The sequence below is a fragment of the Aulonocara sp. 'chitande type north' Nkhata Bay genome, linkage group LG19 (genome assembly GCF_057382095.1).
Source record: "Aulonocara sp. 'chitande type north' Nkhata Bay isolate Kocher_YH1m ecotype deep benthic linkage group LG19, A_spYH_male_GT1.1, whole genome shotgun sequence".
NCBI classification, from domain to species: domain Eukaryota; kingdom Metazoa; phylum Chordata; class Actinopteri; order Cichliformes; family Cichlidae; genus Aulonocara; species Aulonocara sp. 'chitande type north' Nkhata Bay.
Genome location: NC_141362.1, coordinates 16,468,288 through 16,495,651, shown reverse-complemented (window position 1 = coordinate 16,495,651; position 27,364 = coordinate 16,468,288). Strand labels below are relative to the sequence as shown.

Below are 27,364 nucleotides of genomic sequence, written 5' to 3'. Positions count from 1 at the left end.
CACAGCAGTATGCTGCAGTTCAAGACTCCTCCTCGCCTACAAGCAAAAGCAAATCATTTCCATGAATTCTTCCAAGCCATTAAACACAGCAAGTTGGATTTAGTAATAGCACCTCACGACTCTGTGTGTGCACGTGTGTGTGCACGTGCACTCTCGCCCGCTGATTAGAGTCGCGCTACGGTAGAAATTATGCAGCTTTCCTGAAGCGGCTTAGATGACCTTAAATGGATTAATTGTTTCACCTCTTGTTCCTGAAAAAGAAAATGGAGGAAGTTTCTCTTCTCTGTTTTTTATAACCGAGTTTATAGACACTGACACTTATTTAACTACTTTAATATAAAGTTTAAAAGAAACTTGGAGAAAGTGGAACTGATGTCCTAGAGAGGATTTTATTGTTTCTCATACTAACGCGATGAAATACTTTTATAATGTTAGCTTACATCTCTTGCGGTGGACTAAAGTGGGGCAGCTGTGTACAGTGGTTAAAAAGCCCTCCGTTTAAATCAGTCTGAACCATTACTTCATCCTCATTGTGTCATTTCTCATCTGAGCTTGGAGGCCAAACATCAAAACGTGTGTGCGTTTGTGTCTACACACAGAGCTCGGTGCTGTGTGTTTCTATCGCTGGTGGTTTCCAGCCGTATCCTGTCTCGTGATCTAGTCTGAGATCAGCGCCGCCACATGATGTTATTCTGTCTGGCTGTTTATTGGCCTTTGGTGCTCGCTTGTCTGCAGTGTGCAGACGAGCAGTGAGCTACGTCACTTCTTAAGATGTTGAGAAAGTTAGATGCCTGGGGAGCAGAGAAAAGTGTGTGAGCTCGGCTCCTTTTTCCCCAGACAGCAGGTACAGCACGCCGTGAGAACTACTGTATTTTTGCTCAAAGAATAACCGGCCCAGAACAGTGCAAATATGAATTTTCTCCTCTAACCCACTCAGCCTGCACATACATTTCAATCTTTTCTTTGGATCCACCATGTGGGCAGAGTCATAGGAAACTATACACTTTGCCAGCTTGCCCGGAGCAGCTTGGTAGTTACAGTGAACTTCAGATCCAACAGGGAGCATCTGTAGGTGTTTCATACATGGAGATGTTATAGATGCAAATGTATGAAAACCTCTGAGCAGAGCTTTGCGAGCATCAGTATTCACCGTGTCGTGCTGTATAATTCAGGCTTAAGCTATTTTCACAAATGTACAATACAGTGGGACTGGATATGAAACAGTCTATAACCTGCCAGTACCCCAAGCACAACGTCTGTATATTGAGTGATGAATTCACAATGGGTCAGGCAGCACCTGCGTTGAAACCACAGAGAATTTCAGCAGTGAGAACTATGTAAAGCGTCCTGCTGTGTGTTAGATGTGAGAAAGCTATCCTCACCTGATCCTCCTGAAGTTCGTGGGTAAAGATTTCTAATAGCATGAGTCCATGCATGTGTGCAACATAACCTGAAAGTGTTTTTTTTTCTGTTCTTCCAGGGACATTGCAGCACGGAATTGCCTTCTGACCTGCAAAGGACCGGGACGAGTGGCTAAGATCGGAGATTTTGGGATGGCTCGAGACATTTACAGGTACAATACTAACGCAGCTCAGTGGCAGCGGGCAAGAACACTCTGGTCCAGTTGGCTAGCTATAGCTGAACTGGAATCCAGATAAAGTCCAAAGGGATGCAGCTCACACCAAACAGAGAGAAACAAACATGTGGCAGAATACTTTTCTTTTACACAGTCCACGACTCTGACCTAATGGCAAGTAAAATCAGAGAGTAGGATGACCGGAAGGCCTAAGCAGCAATCATTGGATTTTAACCTAGTACCACTTGTCACAGCTTTGCTTCCATCAGGTGACAGGACTGGAAGGAAGTCGTGTAGCTTTTTTCAGAAAATCATTGGGGTGGCTGTAGCTCAGGTGGCAGAGCAGGTCAGCCACTAATCAGAAGGTCGGTGGTTCGATCCCAGGCTGCATCCTCGCTGCATGCCAAATATCCTTGGTCAAGATACTAACCCAATGTTTGCCTACTGGTGGTGGTCAGAGGGCCCGGTGGCGCCTGTGTCCGGCAGCCTCGCCTCTTAAGCAAGTTATTGATAATTTTAAAAATTTGTTTATAGATTTGGTAAATGTTCAGTGTCCACGGCTCAAAGACAGGGCAGCTGTGGCTACAATGTAGCTTGCTATCGCCAGTGTGTGAATGTCTGTGTGAATGGGTGGATGACTGAATGTAGTGTAAAGCGCTTTGGGGTCCTATGGACTAGAAAAGCGCTATACAAATGCAGGCCATTTACCATTGAGCAGACTGGCCGCTGACTTCTCAGATGCCCGTTGCTCTTAGAAATAGGGATACGTTTGCTTGGAAAAGCAGTTGCTGCATGCCATTGGCAAATAGCAAGACTGTATGCACTGGTGGAGAAACCTCTTCTCGCTTACTGATATGTGCAATGCAGGTCATAGATGCATGAAAGTTTTTTCTTTCTTGTGTGACTATAACAAAAAAAGAGTTGAAACTGTTTTTGTCCTGGGCTTTTTACCCAGTAAATACTGCAGCTCAGCTGTTTTATCCTCTGTTATACTGTTGGACTGAAGCTTTCTTTTAATCTAGACCAGCTCCCCTTTAGTCATTGTTCTCATCCCCTTTTTTTTTAATATAGCTACCATTATTTCACGTGGCATCATTTAAATGAACGCACAATCCAGCAGGGAAATCTCCCAAGCCTTTCATCTGGTAAGAAATTAGAGCAAGGAAAATATGTCACAACATTCAGTTAGATCAGCGCAGCGCTTTTGAATCATGCGATGAAAAGTCACACGAGAGCAAAGTCACTCACAGAGCATCTGGAAAAAGCTGTTGCACAATATCCCCGGGGAGCCACTTTAGGAACACTTGATTTAATTGCTGATGTCAGTTTTTCAGGTGCCTCACTGCGATTTTGTTATCTCTCAGCCTGAAGCTCTGGTGCAGGGGCTTTTTATTATTCGGAGAGAGGCGGGTTGTTTTGCACACATGGCTACCAGGCTGCTGGTGCGTTATTTTTGCCATTTCACGATGTGGCCATACTGCTATGTGACAAGCGACGTGGGGTTCTTTTGAGGCGATCACAGGGGGACAGGTGCCCCCAGTGAGGCACCAGGACATGGCTTAATGTCAGCTTTTTATATTCCGCTAGAGCCACAGACATACTTGCACTTGCAGAATTTCACTCACACAGTCTTTCACGCATGCCTGCGCACCAGTGATGTGGTGGTAAATAAAAAGCTGTGTAGACAATAGCTGGCAGACAGCCGTCATCCTAAGGTGAACAGCTGCCAGTATGAAGAGAAATCTACTGTTTCGCCTTAAATGACCATATTTTCATAGGGTCTAATAACAGTAGCTGTATAGCACGACTCTAGGCTGTATTTATTAAAGTCAGCCTGGCGTGCACACATGCAGGCGCACAATAAAAGCAGAACAAAGACATCCAGCTCCGCAGACACAAACATTAGCCTCCACCATTGTGTCCTTAGGTGCATGCAACTATCTTACTTTCCATTCAGCACAGCCCGCTCCGTGCCTTTGTCTCTTACTGTTAGAGCAGTATTAGAGGGAAAAACTATCTTGCACACAGAGTCACACATAAACATAAAACACCTCCATTTGAGCTATAGATTTCCTGAGACTGTATTTAAGCCTCCCTAATCTGCAGCTCAGCTTTCAGTCAGTGTTGGAGGTGTTGGCAGGAGTAACAAATATGTCCATACACCCTGTGCTGAAAAGGAGGTTGATCTAGCGATAGCGGGATTATCAGTCTCGTGTTCTACATGTCCCTCAATCTTTCTCAGAATGATTCACCGTTCTCTAACAGCCTGACAACCGACAGGGCGGAAGAAAATTAGAGTTCGGTTCGCATATCTGAGTGTCTGCCCTGCAGTGTAGCTCTCAGCTAATCTGTCAAGCAAACAGACTTCACTAGTGATTGTTTTCTCTGCTTCATTGATTATGTGTAATTTCCCTCAAGGGTAACTTCTTATGCCAATAGTTTATATTTCCCTTTTAACCATATTATCTGTCTGCATATCATTTATATTCATCTCTGCTCATGGATCCCCTGAAGAGTCGCAGCTGCAGCTAAGTTAAAGTAAATGATGAGTGCTGGCTCTTGCTGTTTGCCCTGGGTTCATACTGTAGGAAATGCAGCAGTCTATTAACGCTCTCACCTGAATTTATAATTAAAGGAAACGCCATCTTTATGACCAAAATTTAATAACTGAGGCCGGGCCTTGGCTGCAGATGGTTAATACTGCATAAATATTGCACATTTTACTTCTGTTTTAGCCTCTTGGCACTCATCTCATATTATTTTTGGATTTAATTTAAATGTCAGTTCCAGGTTATACAGTAGGTACAGAGCAGTGGCTTTTAACTGAAGTTTGGACATTTTTGCCCCAGGAGAGCATGAAATGAAAGCGGGACTATTATGCCTTTTCTTATTTTCCATCACATATTTATATGCCGTTCCAATGTTGGGTGTTAATTATGGCCCAGTGTTCAAAATGATGAAGCTGGTGGATGTAAAAGTATTTCCCATGAGCCAAAAGGCGTCAAGCTGCTGTAAATGCTCAGGTTCAAAAATTTTTTCTTCTCTCAGTTCTTGAGGATAGCTTTAATATAGTCGAGCGGCACACAAAAAGCACACACACACTGTTTAAATCGTCTGCTTTCAAGCAGAAGCCAATCAGAAAAAAGTTGGCTTAAAGGCAGAGCAGTGAAGCTAGCTTATTTCAGAAGCCCAGGATAAGATACAGTATCTCTATTTGGAACTGTCAGTGCTTTGAAGTAAATCATGCAAAGCTGCTGTTGTTGACTTCAAAAATGAAGATATGGAGCTGGATATGAGCACTTGTCCAGACAAATATAGGACATAGAGCCAAGTGCACAGGTATCAGATGGTGCATTGAAAAAGCTCAGGCTCCTGAGACGGTCCCATAATTTATCCAAACTACAACTGTCTATTTATTCTTTATCACCTTGTTTTTGATGCGTTTGTTTTCTCTATATGTTTGTGTTCGACCAGGGAACACTAGTTACACCTGGGAGCTGCCCACTGTAATTACAATTCATTCCTGTGCAGCCATGTGCAGCTTCAGCGGAGCAGCTGCTGTTTTCAGCAGAGGAAGAGCGTTATTCCTTAGGCCCCAGGGATTTGAACTGGCAACCACCCAGCCAGTCACACAGTCTCATTTATTATCAAGAATTGCCATGTTTATGAACAAGTGCTTAGGGAATATGCTGATATTTTTATGACAGTATTACTGGGGGCAAACAGATTTACTCCTCCGCAACAGAAAACGGTGCCAAAAATAAAGTTTTCCCGTCTGACAGCAGCTGACACCACTTAACTGTGATCCTGACACATGTCCGTTTTTCTTTGTGGACACCGTGGCGGACGTGGAGCCGAATGGGAGCCACTTCACGTCTGTCCTTGTTGTGCATCTCGGGGAGGGCGAGATAAACCAGGCGGCGACCTCTATCAGCACCAAAGATCAGATACAGCACGCATCTGATTATTTTTCTAGCAATGCAAAGGGCAAGGCAGCATTAAAAATGGCTCAGACGGGGCGAGAAATCTGCGTCGTTCCTTTCTGCGAGATAAGGAGTTCTTAGAAGGTCTCACACAGCAACATGTAAGAAGGCTGAAAAAGCGACCAGATCAGAGCGCCAATAAAGCTGCCGAAAAACACTGAATTAATTGCTGGATTTGAGAAGTTTTCACCTTTTTTTTTTTTAATACTGTGTCTGATCTGTTATTAACCACACGGTTATGCAAGCACGTCCCTCACAAATGTGTTTGTGTGTTCAGGGCGAGCTATTACAGGAAGGGTGGGCGTGCCATGTTGCCGGTGAAATGGATGCCACCTGAAGCTTTCATGGAGGGCATCTTCACATCTAAAACAGACACATGGTGAGAACCCTGCACACATCTCTCAGACTGACACTGGTTTCACCTCCAGAGTTTCACACCTGTCTGTTTTTTTCACCTCCTGCTGAACCCTCGCTGCATTTCTCTCCGTCTCATACTTGTCCTCTGCTCTCATCCTTCACCACTTCAGCGGTGATGATGCCTGTAATTTAAGACTTGATTGTCCTTAGCTTTCTTTCTCTCCCTCCAACTAATCTTTTTTTTTTTTCTCATCAATCGCCTCTCGAAGGTCATTTGGGGTCCTGCTGTGGGAGATCTTCTCGTTGGGCTACATGCCATATCCGAGCCGCAGTAACCAAGAAGTGCTGGAGTTTGTAACAAATGGGGGAAGAATGGACCCGCCTAAAAACTGTCCTGGACCTGTGTAAGTGCAGATCACACAGACAAGAAAGAGCTTAAATTTATCAACTTTTTTGTACTTATTGCTCATGGCATCTAATCCAAGTCACAACTGTAGACTAAGCTAATGCTGCACAGGCCAGTTTCACACATGCACTGAACTGCTAAACCCAACATAGGCATATATGAAAACAAATGCAGATTATCCAGCTAGCCCAGTAAATTCACTGTCACTGTAAGAAAGCAGCACTATAGATTTAGTTTAGAAGCTTCTGCTTCTTTCACAGTTTGGCTAATCTGACTGTTTTAAGAATTTCGGTGTTTTATACAAAATTAGACAAAGTTTTGTCGGGTTTTCCTCCCATCAACCCCGATTGGTTGAGGCAGATGGCTGCTCCTCCCTGAGCCCGATTATTCTTCCTGTTAAAAGGGAGTTTTTCCTTCCTGCTGTCACTAACTGCGTGCTCAAAATGGGTTGTTTTCATTGCTCTGTATTATTTCAGGGTCTCTACCTTAGGATGTAGCAGTCGCCTTGAGGCAACTGCTCTTATGATTTGGTGCTTTAAAAAGACAATTTAATTTAATTGAACCTTCCACTTTAATAATAATACGAGTCAGACTGCAGTGATATGGGAATATCACAGCTGATAATCCAGTGCATTTACCACTCGAGAGAAGGTGTCATGCACACACTATCCATGCAGCGCACTCACCTTAGCCACGTAAAGTATTTCCAGTGTGAATGTGTCTAAAGTAGAGATGGACCGATCCGATATTACGTATCGGTATCGGTCCGATACTGACCTAAATTACTGGATCGGATATCGGAGAAAAATAAAAAATGTAATCCGATCCATTAAATATCACGAAAGCACCTCACAAAACTTGCAACACGCCGTAACTCACCTCAGAACGTTAGCACGTCGGAGCAGTATGCATCACGTGATAGAGCGGCTGTGGCATGCGGGACCTGTCGGTGGTCTGGATAGCATGTGGAGCTTCGCTAGCAACCTGGCATTTCATCTCCGACAAAGTTATCCCCGAGAGAAGTAAAGCAAGTGTGTAAGTCCATCTCTGAATGTTTGTAAAGCATTCCTGCGTTAAGCTTAACAAGCAACTGCCTCTTCTTGCTGCTACTTCAATCATGAAACTGCTTAATGATCAGCTGATCGGCTTTTCTGTCGCGAGTCCGTGTCTCTGGTTTGTTTTTGGCCCACTTTGCACCAGAAAGAGGAAACCAGCGGCTGAACAACAGCAGCACGTTTAAGCTTGATCAGCTGTTGTTAGAATGTATTTAATATTACTTTCTACTCGAGGATCTTTTTCTACGTAGCTGACGCTGGTAACTGTGCAGGGGCGGATCTAGCAAAGTTTAGCCAGGGGGGCCGATAGGGCATTAACAGGGAAAAGGGGGCACAAAGACATACTTTTCTTTCTTATTCTCATTTAAAATGTCGAGCTTTTAATAAATAATTATCCGAATCTTACACACAAAGTTTTAATTTGATGTAAAATGAATAAAGTCAATTACTGTATATAGTGACTATTAAGTCTAATATACCCTAGTAAGCTATAGCACTTTTTCCTTTGGGAAGGTACCATCTGTGCTGTCTGCAATTTTGTTAAAGAAAGATGTTGAATCTATTTAATATTTCTTGAAAAATAATTGATTTCTGTGCATTTTTTTCACACTGCATCAAATTAAGGTTGATTACGTCGATTAAGCATCATGAGGTGGAGCGTGAGGGGTGGTTCCCTATTTTTTATTTATTTATTTTTGTTGTTGCTGGGAGTTGGAACCCTATTAGTTAGGTTGCTTAATATTTACGCTAAGTACTCTTTAAAATACCAGAATAGGGAGGATGGTGTAGGTCTAAGTTTATTAGATTGATCAGTATTGCTGAACTATGAAATATTTTTTTTTGCATACAGGTATAACAGAATAGCTTTAGTGTAGTTGTTGTTTTAAACTTGAGTATGAACTTATACAAAATGCAGCAAGATATTTTTAAAAAAACAGTTTTGTTGATTAAAAAACACTATATCGGATTCATATCGGTATCGGCAGATATCCAAATTTATGATATCGGTATCGGACATAAAAAAGTGGTATCGTGCCATCTCTAGTCTGAAGCAGACTATCTTGCTTTGCACTGTCTGTGAGAAAGAACAACTGATCTAGTTGTCTTCAAACTATCCATAGTTCGTATCAAACAGCAACCAGCAGATTGTACTTTTCCTGTTTTTATAGCCATTCAGGATCAAGGCTGCAAAAGATAAATGACCTTCTGTGCTAACGACTTCTCTAAAAGCTACTCTAAGTCAGGTGTTCCAGTTAAAGACGTGAGAGATGAATTGGAGGTTGAAAGGTGCCACACATGATAAATAAAGACATATAGAGTCTCTATTGACAGAGTCTGATCCTCTAAAGTAAGACTGGTGGGTGTGAATCATGTCTCGATCACAGCAACTTTCAAAGGACTTTCGAAAAAACAATTCTAAATGTGCACAAAGCTGAAAAGAGTTTTTGAAGACCTGGGTCCCCTGAGTTCTACAATAATAAGACAAACTATCCATTAAATGGGGAGTTTGTTTCTGCTGGGAGTGAGCATCATGCAAACAACACAGTAAGATGGCATTGTTCAGTCCTGAAAATGGGTAAAAACAACCCAAAAGTAACATGAAATTGTCAGCAAAATCTCTACAACAATCTGTGTTCACTGTGAGAAAAACACAAAGTAAGAATTGTGTTAATGCAACAAAACCACAAAGGAGGCCACTGTTTTCAAAAATGAAAAGAGATGAGGTAGCATTTACATTTTCTGGCTCAATGATGTTGTTTTGTTTGTTTGTTTTGAAGAAAAACAGGAACTGCACAACAAAAACAAGCCTTGTGTATGCTGTGAAGCAAGTTGAGAGGAAACGTCATGGTTCAAGGCTGCTTGGTCGCTCAGGACCTTGCTGAAGCTACTAATCAAAGATGGAACACGAAATTTAACAGGAGGGAGCAGCCGGTGACCTGAAGCTTCACAAGGCTGAAAGCACAGTTCAGAGTTCTATCATCGATCAAGTCTGATAAAGGCTGTTACTGCTAAATAAAACGTTTTACAAGTCACAAAGAGTCTCCCAGATTGAAATATAGTCACGGGGATTGTACTACATGTCTATACTATAGACTGTATTTCTCAGCCACTTTATGATATAATACTCTTTGTCAACATCGATGACTACTAATTGTTTGTTAACCTACAAGTAGAGGAAGTTAGACAATTAGTAGTCCCTCCTCTATTCTGCCCCTTACCTCCCTGGTTGAACATGTGATCCTGACTCTCAATGCTTCACAGGAAGAGTACAAGTACACTTCACCCTACCACTTCTGTCTATCACCTCCTTGTTAATGATCTATGTACCTCTAGCCATGAAAGCAGTTGTTTTCCCCAGGCTGGACTTGAACATGCGTCTCCCGCTCCAAAGGCGTGGAGTCTTACCACTACACCACTATCCAGCTATATATCCATCTGTCTATATCTCTATCTCTATATAAAAATAATAAAAAAGAAAATTTCCCTGAAGTGCAAATGTATTTTGAAATGAAATTGGTATCCGACGTATCTTCCTAGCAACGTAGCACTGATGTGCGCATTAGTGTAATCGGTATAGCAGGAAATCGTGAATTAAAAAAAAGTTCCCTCCCCAAATCTTGTTATTCATGTTCACTGTAAACGTGTTGTTGGTTTTTTTTGTTCTCTCAGAATAGGCAGATACCTTAAGTGCTCTATCAAACTGAAGTTTTTCTGAAAGCCACAGTGAAATTTAATCACCAATTAAAACCATAACTCAGGATTTAACATCACTAAAACTCGCTCCTGTAATTTACATCGCCCATTTAACAATAGCTCTCAGTGGTGGGAGGTTACACTTTAAATCTGCATTACAAAAACCTAATAAAATCAAAATAAAATAAATAAATAAATTTTTAAAAAAGCTAAGAAGCTATTAAGAATATTTAGTCAAAGGAGATTTACCCAGCATGCATTAAATCAGCTGGAGAGTCTCTGCTTTCTCTGCATGGAGTGGGAGAAAGTGTTTTGACTCCGTGTTTTCTGCTCGTTCATGTGCATTTCAGGTACCGTATAATGACTCAGAGTTGGCAGCACCAGCCCGAAGACAGGCCCAACTTCTCAACCATCCTGGAGAGAATCGACTACTGCTTACAGGTAACTAAACTGAGCACCGTATGGGAACCTGACTGTCATGCAGGCACTGATTAGGGCTGAGCAATCAGAGGAAACAACCTAACTGTGACTCATTGTTTACTATAAGCTCTTGGCATGCAAAGACTGATTACACAACACGAGTTTGTACAGAGCATAAGAAAGCGTATGTGTGCATGAAAAGGAGTGTTCCATCTGAGAGGAAGACATAATCTGCAGTAGTGGACTACTTGCTCTATTCGACCACTCTGCAGGACGATAGAATCAATCAGTACAGCTGACAAGTGGCTAAGATTATAATGTAAACTGCTGCTGCATCTTGTGCCATAAGTTGTTGATGCGCAGCTTTCAGTTTGCTGGACCCACAGGCGAACATTCCACAACTTTGTTAGAATCAGCTTGCTGGGACGTTGTTGCCCTTTATTACTGTTAGTGCAGCCAGACTGTCAGCGCACTGCAGTTCTCCGTAATATCCTTCTCGTTAATTCTCTGCTCGACCTCATGACATTTTCCAAGCAAAAGTATTAGACCAATGAAGTAACTGTTATGACCATTCATCCACAGCCATGATCTTTGAATCTTTCAGGACCCCGATGTGGTGAACGTGGCTCTGCCTATCGAGTATGGGCCAGTACCCGAGGAGGAGGAACATGCCCCCATGGGCCCCGATGACCCCTCAGCTCCGACTGTGCTGGTGAATCCCCAGGTGCCCGATGGGGAGGCTCCACAGCCACCTCCCGCCTACCCCACAGAGGAGAACCGGAGAGGAGGGGAGCACGTTGTTGTGACGAGCACAGCGTCTGAGGCCAAAGCACAACCATCGGCTCAGCCCCAGCCATACCTCCACATGCACCAGCACCCTCACACACAGACCACCAACACAGTCACCTCTGCTGCCCCCTCCACACTCACTGCCAAGGGACCTCATGTCACCACCCAGCCCAGCTCAGAGGGAGGACACATCAACCTGGCTTTCGCCCAGGGACACCCCTCAGAGAAGGACGCCCACACTGGGAAAAGCAGCAGTCTGTGGAACCCTACGTATGGCTCGTGGTTCCTGCAGCAGCAGCAGAGGAAGCAGCAACAGCAGCAGCAACAGCAAAGGCAAGGAGGGGTGGGCGGAGCAGGAAGCAGTAGTGGCAGGGTTCCTGGAGAGGGGCAGGATCACGTGAGCCGGACAGTGGCTGAGGTGGCCGGGGCATTAGGTCTCCAGCACCAGCACAAGCAATTCCAGCAGCAGCTCCAGCAGCAGCACCAACTCCAACTGCTGCACCATCAGCAGCAGCAGGGTCTTTGCAGACCTCTGCTACCCCCTCCACCTCCTCCCGCTGCCCAGTCTCCCCTACTTTTAGATTCAACCGCCTTGCCCCCAGTCCCCCTCTACAGACTGAGACGTTTCCCCTGTGGCACCATCGGATACGGCTACCAGGAGCAAGGCCTCCCCATAGAGTCCAGTCACAGTAACACCAACCCACCTCCTCCACCCCAGCAGGGCAGCATGCCCTCCTCAGCAGCCCACCAGAGGGGGGGACCCATTCCTACGTCAGTGTCCATGGCTCAGTCAGGTATATCCGAGGATAGCCGCCCACTGCTAGTTACGATGGGGACGGTTCAGGACCCACGGCTGCCCAGGATGGAGGGCCACAACGCCACCGTGCTTTAGCCCACAGGCCTACGCAGAAAGTCTTCTTTTTCAGGCCCCGTCTTTGGAGACTGTGAGTCACACAGCAAGAAACACTGTGCCGTGAGAGAGACTATTTTTCACCACTCCCGTCCCACCATTTTGGAAAGAACCCATCTCTCTAAAACTGGCTTTTTACACCAGAACCTTTGAGGTGTGTTCAAACCCCAGTGGATGCTAAAGCACATCGGAGAACTAAAAAGCTTTGGGAGGCAAAATGTAGAGTCAAACATAGTTTTAAGAATATAAAAAAAAAAAAAGAAAATGTATTTTTTCAACATTGGAGCGATTGAGTGAGAAAACTGAGAATCACCTGGAAGACTTTCCACATGATTGTGACTAGGAGAGGTCAACTAATGTTCTGCTGAGGAGGCTTCACGACTATCAGAAACAGACTACGAGGAGGAATAAATCTCTATATTTTGCCAGACTTTGACTCTCAACCTTTGGTGATCAGTTTGACTGTAGCTGCCAGCCACATGTGTCATTCTTCTGCAGAGCCCTCAAACTGTTCCTCATCCCTTTGGGAAAAGAAAAAAAAATGCAGCGTGGTAAATTGCTTGTATCAGACTATTTTTCAAGAATATCACAGGATTGACGCTGGATTACCAGAGACATTTCTACAAAGGAAATAAAAAAATAAATGATAATAATAATAATAATACTGGGAAAAAATGTGGTTGTTGATGTTTGCTTGCCTGCTTGTTTATTTATTCATCTCTTTATTTATTATTTGGAAGTGGCTCTATAAATTATTACTGCTTCTCCAGATCCAAACAAATTCCTTTGGAAGCAGATATTTCTCAGTTTTTTTGTTTTTTTTTTTTATTTGAAGAAACTCCTTACAAAAAGAAGTTAACTAAATATTCTAAAAGCTTTGTTACAGCAGTGACTCTTTTTAAGCGGAATAGTTGGATAAATGAAGCACTGAGTGTTATGTGACTGAAGATGAGCCGTCTCAGCAACATTTGGGAGTTGAGCTTTTTTGTTGTTGCTAAAGATGTGAAATTACTCGTTGCCCCCGGTCTCATTGAAATCGCTGCTCTTTGAACTCTCCTTTTGTTCACAGCTCCATTCTGTCGAACGAGCGCTTTGAGACAGAGAAGCCGCGGCTTTTCCTTACTTATTGCTTCTTTGAGTAACCTTTTATTAATTAATTCACATCTTGGTTTTCTTTTTTTTCTTTTTTTCCAAACTTTTTTGTTTCGTCTGGCTATAGAAACAGTGGATATTGCTGAATCAATCTTAACCTTCAATTTGCCATCGCGAGGCACTCCACGTTCTTAAATTTGCATATTTTATCTTTTCTATTATAAGATGGCTGTTGTGGAATACAAATGAGTCTGAGAGAAAAGTTTAAGTACAAACTGCTTTCGCTCCACATGTGAATGAAACCCAGAACCGCTCATTTTCACCCGCATAGTCTGTGTTTACCATCTGCCTTTCAGTTCGGCGTATCTATCAAACGATGCCACGAGTGTGTTGATATTTAGGTGAATTAATGACGATATTTTTTTACGCTTTTTGCTTACTCTGCTGTCAGTCCAGCTGCTGTAAAGAGACGACGAGCCGTCGTGTGAGTGTCATGATGCTCAGTGATAAATGCGTTCCTGCAGGCGAGCTCGGTATTGGCTAATGAACAGTTTTTGCTTTGTCTGTGTTAAACTGCATTTTATTGATTCTGTGCTCCCTTCACTGCTCATCCCCGTCGTTTGATGTAAAAAGACAAACCCAACTGCACCTGTAAATGTTGTAATTATGAAGTATTGTACTATGGCTCTGGCAAAAAGCTGTACATTGCCCTTCAGAAGACATTCGGCAAAATTAATAAATTACTATATAACAGCCGTATTTTCTCTCTGTTTCCATCTTTGAAGTTGCCAGCCAACTTAATCAAATTCACTCAAATAAGATACCTCTCTAAGAAAAAAGCGTTAACTAGACGTCCGGCAGCTTGTTTGCTCTGCAAACATAATTCAGGCGTTAAAATTGAGCAGCTCATTCTGCAGCTGTGTGCTCATACGTGCAGTACTCCAGTGATTTTGTGTTAGGTTTTTGATTATCATGACTCTCTGATGATGATGATGATTAGATTTTGCCGAGAATTCATCAGCGTGCCACACGTCAAACAGTGCATGAAGCACTATTTTAAAACCACTTTCTAACTGGCTCTGCCCAGAGGAAAAGCTTTCCTGCTCGCACTAATCTTTTCTTTGTCTCATCAAAACTTAATCACTTCAGCTTTTGTTTTGTTTTTATTAGATAACTGAATTTTGATCAGTTTTCCTATCTCAAGGTTAGAAGCAAAAGCATAAATGCATTTAAAACAAATCATCCGGTTTGCTCTTAGATTCATATTAGAAACAAACACCGGACAAAGGCATTCTTTTTTGTTCCCAGGCTTCTCAGTTGTTTCCCTCGACATGAAGCCTGCAGGATTTTGATCTCAGTATTGTCCAATTTTTATAAGGTACGCTACTGTGCAGAAATCTTGAGCCATGTTTTGGAAGGAAAAACTGAAATACATGCAGCAATTAATTGAAATATGGGAATGCGTACATAGATGCACAGGATAAAAAGCAAAAATAGAATTTGTGCAACAAGCTTAAAGGCTGGATTTGGTATCACCACTCTTATTCGTCAACATAGCTGCTTAAGAAAGTTTAGGCTGTCATCTTGCCAATCGCTTACGCAGCCTTCACAGATGGATATTTAGTCCACTTCTTGTGTAAATTTGACATACCACAGCCTCTTCTTCCCATTTCCCTTCCTTAACAATGGCTTTTTGACAGCCACTCTTCCACTGAGACTGTTTCTGATAAGGCTTCAGTGAACACTAGATGGATCAGCTGAAGGGCCAGATGCATCTCTCAGGTCCTGTGTCAGGTCTTTGCTGAAATTTCTCCAAGGACATGACTTTCACCGTTCAGCTGCTGTACATTTTCCGCTAATAGATAGTCCACTACATACACACCAATGCCATTTAGCAAAAGTCTAAATTACCTCCAGCTAGAATCTGTAAACTGGAAGCAGATGACTGGTCATTTGCAGAAAAAAAATGCATAAAACTAACGTGAATTCTAAGATCTTCATAGAATTTACAAAAAATCAAAGCATTGAAAAACTCCACAATGCATGAAATTGTACCTCAGCCTGGCTACATGGTCCATATGAAATCAGTAAAATCTGAAATGTTGCCACCTGAGACCCTTCTCTCAAACGACGTGAGAATTTGGAAAAGGCTGAAAGGCGAACATGTTAACACCAAGCTTTTCCTCAATTTCACAGCTGAAAGCGACAAGTCTTACAAAACAACTGTATTAGAAATAGAAGTGATTGCATCAAAGCTAGGTTAGGAGCCTGGTGTCAAAATGCAAGTAAAAATGAAACCTTTTATGTGCGATAGCGAGCCTTCTACCTGTCCCACGTGGTGAAATGACCCTTGAAAGTTTCCCTGGGAAGGTGGCTCAGGTGGGAGGCCCTGATTGGCATCTCATGGAATGACCCTGTGATGTTTCAGCCTCAGTTTTTGTGACTGGTAAGGTATTACCAAAGCTTCGAACACACAAACCTGGAGTTGTTAAACTATGACTGTAAATGGTAAATGGCCTGTATTTGTATAGCGCTTTACTATACAAATACAGTAAAGGACCCCAAAGCACTTTACACATCCAGTCATCCACCCATTCACACACACATTCACACACTGGTGATGGCAAGCTACACTGTAGCCACAGCCACCCTGGGGCGCACTGACAGAGGCGAGGCTGCCGAACACTGGCTCCACCGGGCCCTCTGACCACCACCAGTAGGCAACGGGTGAAGTGTCTTGCCCAAGGACACAACGACCAAGACTTCCAATTACAAGGCGAACTCCCAACTCTTGAGCCACGATCGCCCGACTGTCTCAGTAGCATTTTCAAAAGTCTCTGATTATGGAGTCCTGAAACCCCAGAGTAGTGTTAATATGCACATACGTGAAAAGTATACATTTTAAAATGAAAACAATGACTAATGTGGACATTTCCTCAGAGCCTCTGACCTACAGTGACTTTGGGAAGAGGTGGCGTAAAAATCCGGCAAAGGCACAAAAAACAACATGGAAATCCACACGGAAAGGCCCTGAACAACCCATGACCTTCAAACTATGACCTCCAAAAAAAGCCAACAACAGTTCCCATTTTACACCATTTTATTCTATTCATATTTACAGTAGATGGTGCTTCATTAAAAAAATGAAGTAAAGCTTAAAACAAGGGCTATTAAACGTGACGTCCACTATGTACTTGCAGATAAGCGTTATCACTTTAGAGCCTGTAGTTTGACTGCAGTAGCTGTAAATGGCATTGGCACAAGAAAAAGTGTTGACTGAGTAGTATTGGTAAAAGCTGGCAGTAATGGGCTGGAGAGCAGAGGCCAATTAAAAACAGTCAGCAGACCACAGATTTAAATCTCTAGTTAGCGCTATAAACCGTCACCAATCTGCACAGCGCCTTCAAAGTGGCTCATTCACACACTTCGAAGTGTATTAACTAATAAATTTCATCTCTTCATCGTTTCAAAAGCTTAAATTAAGGGTAAATTCATAGCTATGAAGTATTTGTTACTAATGAGGCAGGAAATGTTCTCTATTATGAAGCAGGACAGCACAAAAAAGTGATTTTACCCACTATTAGTTACTAGAAACAGTCCCATCTTCTGGTTAGATTACTCATAATCTGGTATTTTTTATTTGAAAAAAGGCTTTTATGGCACAGCAACTATCGAACAAGCAAGTTCTGTTTTTCAGAAGCATCGATGCATGAAAAAAAAAAAAAACCACCTTTACAGAATATTAATAAGTTGTTAACTGTTTATGACTCAGCATTTTAATATCTTCTGACTTTGTTAAATATTTATTTTTTATCTTTATTGATACCTTCCATCGGCTCTAAACAGCCTGCTTATACGGTACATTTGAATGTTATTAATTCACCCTGGCGTTCACCAATCTGTCAGCTGTCCGCGGTGGAAATACACTGTTCACGAATGAATACAGTCAGCAGTATATTTTAAAATGATCCACATTATGGATGATGCACCAAACATTAGAGTGGTAATGTATTGAAATTTCAGGTCTTTAAAATAATGGATTAGATATCTGATTTTTACTCTGATTGCACAGCCTGTGGGGTAGCAGAATGATTGCAGTTTCCTTGATTTATGCACTAACCACTGGCCTCAGCCATTTAAGCTTAGTGATGAAGCCTCCCGTCTGACTTGTATGGGGATAAGATTTGTTTGAGATTCACGGTCCTGAGTTTGCACAGAACTGTGGTTATGCAAAGAGAAGGACTGTTGTAGCTGTAGCCTCTTTGTTGGTTGAATTCTCACCAGTGATGACACCAGGTGTACGTCGACTGCCGTTTGGTTAAAAACTTGGCTTGAACATGAAAGGCAGCCACAGCGGAGTGTACCATTGACAGAAACAAACCAAGTGTGGGAAAACCCCAACATTGCTGAAGCAGTGTGGGATCATCTTGAAAGAAAACGAAACAAAAGGCAGAACATTCAAAAAAAGAGGTTTGGAACGTCCTTCAAGAAGCCTGGAGAACTATTCTTGAAGATTCCTTAAAGTAATTACTAGAAAGTTGCCCAAAAGACTTCAGGCTGTGTTAAAAGTTAAAGGTGGTCATCCCAAACATTGACTTTTTCCCTTGAATACTGCATGTTTGGATACATTTCAATAAAATAAGTGCACTATTTCCCATTTTCCTAGCAAAAACTAAAGAAAAGCAGGGTGGCTCAAGGCTGTATATCCTTATTTGTATCTCCTGTTCAAAAAAGGCTAAGCTAAAGAGACAATAACAGAAACATGAACAACAGTAGCCCACATTACCAGTGGTTTCACATATTTTTGACTCTTCCCTCTTGTGATAACATGTAGACGTGGGTCTGCAAAGCTCAAACTCAATGCCATCAGTCCGCTGGTGGTCAAATTTTCAGACTATGGATTTTTGTCTCTCTCACTAACATTTAATAAGCGAGGGCAGAGACTCCACTTTGACTCGGCAGGTCTACATTACTTATTTTGCTACATATAAGTGGTGGATAGATTTTACTGCTCTTGAGGTATGAAAAAAAGACAGTCTTTCAACTAAAAAGTCATCAACAGACTATACAAACAGTATAAAAGAAATATCTTAAATGTGTTCACTGTGTTAATACAAAAGCTGTGCGATGGCTCGATAAAGAAACCAGACTTCTTTGGGAGTACCGGAGAACTGAAAATGGAGGAACAAAAGGGCAAGACAAGTCTCCACAGACAATTCATGAGAAAATGAAATGGTGCTTATAAAGATGCCAGGCTGGTTTTCACTGACATTCAGTCTGACCTTAGTTCCAACAAATGCTGTAACTTAAGAATTTTGCTTCGAGATAACAGACTCTTTTACAAGCTGCCATGAGCTCTTACATCAGGCAGACAAAGACGCCAAACGGCACAGACAGTTTGGACTCTCTGTTCTGAATTTTCTTTCAATAATATGTTAATATCTCAAAGTCGCAATTAATATTATCACAAAGCAAAAAGGTCAACAACATGTCCTGGAAACAAACTCCACAGATGGCTGCAAGATGACACGTGACATTTCTATCCAGTACATCACACACATCTTAATTACATACACAAGTGTCAGAAACGGGTTTGGTTTAAATTCTGAACAAGAAAATAAAAAGTAAAACGTGTCCTGTAAAACAGATTCCTGCTATTCTCGCCCACTATAGCAAAATAAAATTGGACCTGTGTGAATAGTCGTTTAAAAAAAAAACGTCAGACTGAACTCAAGTACTAGAAATTAAGGCATTGCCAGAAGTAACGTGCCAAAGAGGCTAGGGCCAATCTGCATCTCTTACATGCTGGAAACACAGCGATGGGCCACTTCATTAGATACATCTTGCTAATAGTGAGTCAGACCTTGAAGCATTGACACAAATCATGATGGATCCATGCTTTCATGCTTGCATTTACAACAAATTCTGACCCCCTCATCCCGATGTTGTAGAAGTAAAGACTCCGTTTGTCCAATTTTGGTGAAACTGTGTGAACTGTATAGCCTCAGTTTCCTTGTCCGAGCTGACAGGCCTGGCACCCTGTGTGGTTGGTTTTCCGGAAAAAGAAATTAGCTGAGCATTTACTTCAAGAAGTTGCACAAAAAGACAGCTGGCAAAGACCAACAGCACTCTGATTTACCACAGCTCAGCCAATCTGGAGCGCAGCCTTTATTTTCCTTTATGTGACAGTAGACAGATGTAGAGAGAGACAAAACATGAGATAAAGCGTGAACAAAGCTCCTAATCTGTGATTCAACTAGGCAGCCATGTGATTTGTGCCTGCCGTTATGATTTCCTGCACACAGAGAGGTGTTAATCTAATTTTTAGCATCATATTTGAATTCTTGAACACTAAACTGTAAATCCTTTAAAGCTCCTGTAGTAATCGGTTGTTATCTTGAAGCTACCCTTTCAGCTTCATTCCTTGCATTTTAACCAATCGCTTGTCTGACTGGCTGCAGGTGGGTGGGGTTTATGCGTCTGCAATAATAACACAAGGAATATGCACACTTATTGATATCATACAGAGCCAAGGGTAGAAAACACTTTTCTGAAACTGAGTGTTGAGAGCAGTGTGAAGACTGAGCTTTTGCTCTCAGGGATTACTTGGGAGAATGTTGACCTCGCTGTTTGAAACGTTCTCCATGTTTGACACAAGGACAGAGCTGCTGTTCTCCAAAAAGCCTCAAGCATTGCAGTAATCAGCATGAAAAGCAGCGTGGCATGCATGAAAAAGAGGAAACACCAGGATATAATGAGGTCAGTAGACAGGAGAGATATGAGACTAAGATCCATGGATTTGAGGCTAGCACTATGCACTTTCTGCTTAATTCTAAGTGTTTCTACGACTACATTAATGGTTGGGTGATTAATATAAAATAATAATAAAAATAAATTGTGTCAAATCATTACCACTCATTGGTAAAGTAGCTGTGTAATAACATGGATTATGTACAGAGAGCTGGTCATTATTGTACGTAAGCCAGCCGACGGGGTGCACGGAGGCCGCAGCAGGATTATCCCTGCAGTGTAAACATGCCTACAACTGTAGAGGCCTGTGCAGCTGACAGTGTACATTAGCTCGTAATAGCAAATCATATTCCTTACATGCCAGCTGTGCCAGTTGTGTGATCCATCATGTTTGAAAGTATCGCTTCATAGTCTCACGAAAATTCTAGTATTTTAATTTTACTAAGCACTAATTAACAGATACGGGTTTAAAAACAAAACAAAAACAAACAAACAAAAAAGCAACCCTTAATGTTAAGCCCTTAAAATGTAGGACCCAAAGGACATAGGATGATGTCATGGTACATCATGGTAGTTCCGGCCATCTTTTGTGTACATTGGTAAGATGCATGACTTTACAGCAGCCAGCCTCCCCCCTGGTGCAAACAGTTTAGTCTCAGGAGGTAATTTCCTCCTTTGGCACTGCTGTAAAGTGAGTGAATTTATTACCTGCTGGGATCTACCTCACTTAATCTGACTCTCTGAACCCAACCTATCAAGCGTGTTTGTGGTGTTGGAGTCTTGTGGAGCATTTTAATGCAATTATCTGGGAAATAATATGACTCGTTGCATGATTAGTTGTGGTAATAGCCAATCACAGAAGTTTGTGCTGCAGTTTAATCTCTCATGCATCTGTGCAACCTGCATTCTCATGTCACTTAACATAAAATGACAACAGCCAAAATCCTAAAAAACAAAAGCATCCTACACTGGTTTACACAACCCTCCAAAACGGTAAACCTTTCCATAAACATAACCTGAGTCAAATCAAATTCTTCTGATGCTTTTCCATTATCTGAAAATAAGCATGCACCTTTAATGCCCAAGTATTTCACACAGTGGGGCATGAGTTAAACAGCGCCATTGTGTGCGCCAGGGAGGCCCTTTCATCATTTCAAAAGGCTATATTCAAGATGAAAAGCATTTGTGCTGCAATGTTTTTAGGCGACAAAGACATCACCATGCAGAGAGGCTAGAAACAGAAGCATCACTGCATTTCTCAAAACTTTGCCCATCAACTGAAGCTCTCTGCAAGCTGCCTCCAGTGCCTCCATTTACAAGTCATTTACATAAGCACTTGCACTAATAGCAACAATAATGTAGCACAGTATGTGCACTTTGTTCCCCTTTTTCAAAACAGAAGAGAATCCATAAAGAATTTAGTAAAAGTGACATCCTCGGTGTAAGGACTCCTGTCACGCAGGCTACCTTCAGGATGCATATAAAGTTGAGGTTCAGCAATACGGCACTATCTCCATTTAAGGTTCCCTTTATTTGGTTATGTGTTTGCTATAACCAGTTATAAGTTATAACCTTAAGATCAGAAGTAACTACTTAATACAGTGCAGTCAGACCATTAACCCTCCATAGACCTAAGGTGACGAAGGAGGCTCTTTTCATGAGTTCTATTTACTTTGGCTCTATTTGTGTTTATTCTACTACACAGTTTCTTTTATCTATTACAAATATTGGTCTGGTAACAGATGAACAACAATTGTTCTAATGCAATTAAACACCAGACCAGATATAACCAGGCTTCTCTCTGTCAGCTGATCCATTTACCTCTGCAGATTCTGCATCTTGCAACTCAAGTTCGTGTCATTCGTGGTTCAATGCAAAAAAACAAACAAAAAAAGCAACTTTCCATTAACCTTACCGACATTAAAAAACAAACATTGTTTTGATTCAAAAGCATCACAATGTTTCAGACAAAAATAACTATTCAATGTGTTAAAATTGCATCCACCAATTCATTTTCATGGACATTAAATAAGATAAAAATGCCCTTATTCTCCCACTGAAGTCTTAAGCACAAGCACACTGTTCATTCCCCACCTGACAACTTCTCCATTTACCTCAAATCAGACACAACGATGATTATTTTAAATTAGCGTGAGATAAATATTAGATTAAGTCATCAGGGGATTGTTTTTCACGATGGGAGTTCCACAATAGAAGACGCTTGTCCAAATAAATACAAACGACTGAATTTGAAACGTGACATTTTTTACTAAAGTGGCTTCCTGGCACTCAGTTTGTATTTTTTTTTTAAATGTCTGACAATACCACTTGGCTATATTTATTTATTTATTTAGTTACAATGGCTGCGCGTCTCGTTTCATTCTCACCTTTGAAACCATCACTCGGTCAGTGGTTTGGACAGGCAGACGCTGCTTCACTGGATCCTCTCCCTTGCCCTCTTTTCCCCCCCCTGTTGTGTGCGGACTATAAAAATAAGCAACAATAAGCACTGAAAACAATTTCATGCAACCATTCAAACATCTATTTGTTCCACAATCACAGTATAATAGCGCACGTCACTCCCATTCAAACCTGAATTTGTGTGCCCAGGCTGGCAAACAATGCCACTCCACACCGTCAAAGCTCATCTCCGTCAGCTTTGACGGAGATGAGCCCCGGTGGAATCGGATGGTAAGTGAACAGACGTGTAACCATTTCAAAGTGCTTGTGCAGTTTCATTTTTTGGGTCCCTAAAGGCAGCTCTTTGTGAACAATCTGAGAATGTCAGGCAAACACACTCAATAAAAGCAAAGAGCAGAAGAGGAAAGAGATAAGAGGTCAAATTGGAAACTTTTATTTATTTTTACAAATACTTTTGTTTTGTTTGTTTTTTTTAACCCACAACATGTAAATGCATCAGAACAAAGCCCCGTGTCACACAGCCACACACTTCAAATACATTTGTAGAGGGAAGTGAGTTAAAGAAAACACCCACAGTCTGAAGATGAGATCTGAAATGTTGCAGGAACCACCACAGCGGTGGTCTTAATATAAATGAGAAGCTTTTTGTAAGCGCTGAAAATGTTTCAGTGGGAATATTTTCCACCGTGGTGGGTATTTCAGACAACCTTGTGTCTACCCACCACTGCTCCTCAATCACGACGGGGCCTGACCAGACAGATCAATGAGAGAAGGGCACTGGTGATTCAACAACTGCTGCTGTGGCATACACGCCCTAATTGGATGGTACACGAGTGTTTTACTGAATACTGGGCCTGTTTTTCAACATGCACAATCAATGGCTTGTTCTCCGCTGACTCCTCTGCTCACACAGCTCTAATCAGATAGTAAACTCTGCGCTTGAAGCTTCTGGATGATTGCATATTTCCTGTGTCACACTGCTTTAATTAAGCATCAAATACAATTACGCTCCATTCATCACTCTACAAATGCAATGATATCATATTTTACTGTTAGATACCAAAGGTGGGAACATTCAAGAGGGCTTTTAGATCACTTGCTAACACTCTTTAAATCTCACACATTTAACACCTGGCATTAACAGATTACACGGTTCAAAAATGATAGGAGTCAGCTCAAAGTATAGAATCACAATGAGCTTTTTCACATTCGGGTTATAATGCAAATTGAAAGTGTGACAGCTCTGACAGATTTAATGCTCCCTCCAACGGATAAAAGATGTGAATCTGTCACAGCGCAGCTAAAACCAGTCTAGACAATGCTGAGGAGAAGGAGAGAACAGAAAGGTACATTTTCCTGTGGCCTGTAGTGATATTTTTGCCATTTTTGCACGCGTCTCTTTTGGAAATGTCCACGTTCTCTTAAACACAACGGAATTAATACTAAAAGCATCTGCAGCACCATTTTCCAGAAAGCATATCCTTTTAGGTCAAAAACATTCACAAATCTTGTTGCGATACCACATTATGTATAATTATGGACTCGAGGCACACTGTTCGTGACAGTATTTTTCTGCATCAATAAAGAAGAAAATACGGACACTCGGTAATAATTATGAGCAAACACCTGGTCAGTTTCATGAATATTATTAACTCTTATTCTCTTCCATTAGTTGAGCAGCATCCGAGACCATTTTTAATTATGCGTTTCCAACTCAAACCTCAGTGTCTTTGCAGTACAGATCTACATCCCCGAACAAAGAAAAGGTTGGGATAATATTTAGTATGCATGTATCACTGCGCGGTCTTACATCTTACAAATAATCATCAATAATTTTAAGCACTCGCAGTATATCGATGTGGAGGAATAGATATACAGACAGACGTTACCCTCGCCGTCATCTCATGCTGTACTTTATGTTTTCTCTACATTTGCCAGTCACTGAAAGCATGCAGATAGCCAACATTACAGGCTTAACTGATGAGGGCACCATTAATGTTTACATCCTGTCACAGATAAGAGCCTTTAGTAACAGGTGAATGAATGACTCTTACTATACAGTTTCTGGAATGATTTCTGGAAAGAGCATTTTTCAGATGTACATTATTTGACATTTTAAGCATCACAGGGCAAGTGCCATCTACTTCCATCCTATTTAAGAGACACTTTTACAGCCATTATCTGTGAAACTGGCCAACAAGCATTAAAGACACGTCGAAGATGAATAAATAGCACTACAGTCCAGAGCAACCATACATAAAACTTCATTGTGAAAGGTCTCTTTAAAATCTGCTTTTCACTCATCTCGTGTGTTCCCATCTGCAGTTAATGCACTTTTTAAAAGAACAGCTTCTGATTCCATGTCATATTCTATCCAAATACCATCACTTCTTTAAAAGTGTTATCAGTATGATGCCAACCATAATGGAATCACAGTCAGATGGGTATAGATTTTTGCTGTGCCATAGCATAATACAACCATCATTTGTCTGCGTCAAATTAACAGACAGTCTGAGGGGGACACTGATGCACACAGGAGGAAACACTTCCTGTTGATGCAGCTGTATTTTAACAGAGGTTGATGGAGGTCTGAGCTTAATTAAATCTCTTTTTTAATTCTCATTGATTCATAAAGCGAATATTCAGTTTAGATTCGGTATCCGCCAATTATCTGTAAGCCATATAGCGACCGTGGTAAAAATCAATCATTCTCTCTTGTTTCAAAGTGCTCTTAATTAACATGCGCACATACACACACAAACGCATGCACTCTTTTGGTTAGATAGTGGACTCTTAAATTATCTGATAAAAATCTCATTTGATGTGATCAAAATTAGCTTTGGGTATAGAAAACCTTTTTACTCGCGGACATGCGGAACATCCACTTTATCCTATTCTAATCTATCTTAGTAATGTTTGTCAGTGCAATTACATTTAAAGTAGTGCAGTGTTTAATGTCTTATTAAGACCCCCTCACCCACCTACCCATTTTGCAAAACAAATTCTATTTAGAATTTAGTGTTAACTTTTTAAAGTGCTTTCAAGGCCCCTTTAATTCCTAAAAAATAAGTACTTACTAACTGGTTTTATTCCTGTTACAACAGCACATGACTGAAAACATTATTGAGCACAATGCAATGAGGGAGAAGTTTACACCCAAATTTTTTTGCTTTGAGCGGATCATAAACAGAAAGCGTCCTACAGACCTCAGCTGGTTTCATTCACCAAGCGTGAACCATTGATGCCACGATAAGTGACACGGCTGGGGCGGACCAGCACACCGTGGCCGGGTCGACAGCTGAAGTAGCGACGGCCGCCCACTGAGCCGTCATTCTTGCCCTTGGGGCTTCGGAGCTCCAGACCCAGCCAAAGGCCTGGGGCAAAGTCTGCTGTGCCCAGGTAACGGATGATTGCCATCTCATTGGCGCTGCTCAGCAGGACCTGCATGCCCACGTGGAGGTGGACCTGCCCATCAGAGCTTGGAGAGGGACTTGAGCCTGCGGTGCTTCCAGGAATACTTCCACTGCCCCCACTGAGGGTGCTCCAACGCCGGCGGTGAGGATTGGAACGACTCCTATTTTATTTTATTTTTGTTTTGTTTGTGGAAACAGCAAAAAAAATACAGTAAGAAAGATTTATGAGAAAAGTCAGGCAGTGTGACAGAATAAATCATAAGCAAACAGGAGATTCATGGGAGCTTTGTGTTTGAGGGATTGATTCTCAGTTTCCTGCTCTTGCTCATTATAACCACAATCATGCACTGGCCATTTAAAAGAACCTTTTGCTGACTAATACCACTGCTTCTTATCAGTATTGATTCAGTCATTGCTGCATTCGGATAAAGCTGGAAAGCTTGGGGAGGAAATAATACGAGGAATATGCAGGAAAGGCAGACACACCTGGTAACGGGGCTTCTTCTGTTCGTCTCCTTCGGAGTGGCGATGGCCGATGATGTGCTGAAACTGCGACGAATTGTCCCTGCACGGCAAAAACAGGAGTCAATTGCTTCAACACAAACACACAGAATAATAAATGCAAAGTCACATTTAGTGTAGTTCAAAGGTTGTAATGAAGGCAGAATTCTTACCACTTAGAGGATGACTGAGGCGCGAGGAAGTGAGCTCTGAAAGGCAATCAACAGATCCATGGATTCTGCAAAAAGAAGCAGGCAACTGATTTTTCCCAGAATGAGACAACCTTTGGAGTTTATAAAAACAATTTTCATTAAATGGGCCCCAATTTGCTTGTTTCCAGCTCCTTAATTTTATTCTTGGACCCTACTAGGGTGGCACAATTTAAAAACATTCCTTATTTATCTTGCAGTGATGCTTGATGTAGCCCCCTTCCCCCAGAGCTCATTCACCGTCTAAAACATGCTGTTTTAGCCCTTCTCCCTTTGAGGGCACTATCCTTTTAAAGCCCACTTTGTCCCTCATAAACAGAAAAACAGCAGGCTGGTGGAGCCAGTGACAGAAAACTAAATGATGTGATCATTCAGGAACACTAAAGCATACAAAGAGCCAATCTAGATCCGGAAACAGAAACAAATTAGCAACCACGTTGTTGCACTGACACAGATGGTAGAGTTTCAGCTGTGTGGTGGGAAGCATTTATACACTACGTGGACAAAAGTACTGAGTACTGATACATTACAGCTACATGGAAAGCCACGGCATGAAGCTCCCAGCTCTGGTGCTGATGTTAATGCCAGAGGATGTTTGGAGCTCTGCAGCTAATATGCGCCTCCACACTCTGCAACCCAACTGTAATGCTGTGTTTTCCAACACTTCAGGGCTCAGTTGTTGTGGTTCCTTAACTTCCATTTTGCAGTGTTACTATTTTTTTGGAACACCTAGTAGGGAAGAAATTTCCCAAACTGAATTGTTGCTAAAAAATTCAGCGATCTCTTTA

General features: G+C 41.8%; 2 protein-coding genes across 5 annotated transcripts in view; one reads left to right on the top strand and one right to left on the bottom strand.

The window, feature by feature from the left end:
* Positions 1 to 14,034, top strand: part of alk (ALK receptor tyrosine kinase) — a 426,012-nt gene extending 411,978 nt beyond the window's left edge. For both annotated transcript variants that reach the window (XM_086273707.1, XM_086273706.1), the window contains exons 25-29: positions 1,481 to 1,573; positions 5,837 to 5,938; positions 6,186 to 6,320; positions 10,422 to 10,512; positions 11,096 to 14,034. In XM_086273707.1, the coding sequence (XP_086129833.1) occupies positions 1,481 to 1,573; positions 5,837 to 5,938; positions 6,186 to 6,320; positions 10,422 to 10,512; positions 11,096 to 12,172 (1,498 nt within the window). In that variant the 3' untranslated portion in view covers positions 12,173 to 14,034. The remainder of the gene's footprint in view (positions 1 to 1,480; positions 1,574 to 5,836; positions 5,939 to 6,185; positions 6,321 to 10,421; positions 10,513 to 11,095) is intronic.
* Positions 14,035 to 22,863: 8,829 nt separating this feature from the next.
* The window catches only part of LOC147306756 (CAP-Gly domain-containing linker protein 4), a 43,008-nt gene continuing 38,507 nt past the window's right edge, over positions 22,864 to 27,364 (bottom strand). For all 3 annotated transcript variants that reach the window (XM_086274671.1, XM_086274670.1, XM_086274672.1), the window contains 3 exons: positions 26,541 to 26,605; positions 26,353 to 26,431; positions 22,864 to 26,027 (listed from right to left, as the gene is read on the bottom strand). In XM_086274671.1, the coding sequence (XP_086130797.1) occupies positions 25,661 to 26,027; positions 26,353 to 26,431; positions 26,541 to 26,605 (511 nt within the window). In that variant the 3' untranslated portion in view covers positions 22,864 to 25,660. The remainder of the gene's footprint in view (positions 26,028 to 26,352; positions 26,432 to 26,540; positions 26,606 to 27,364) is intronic.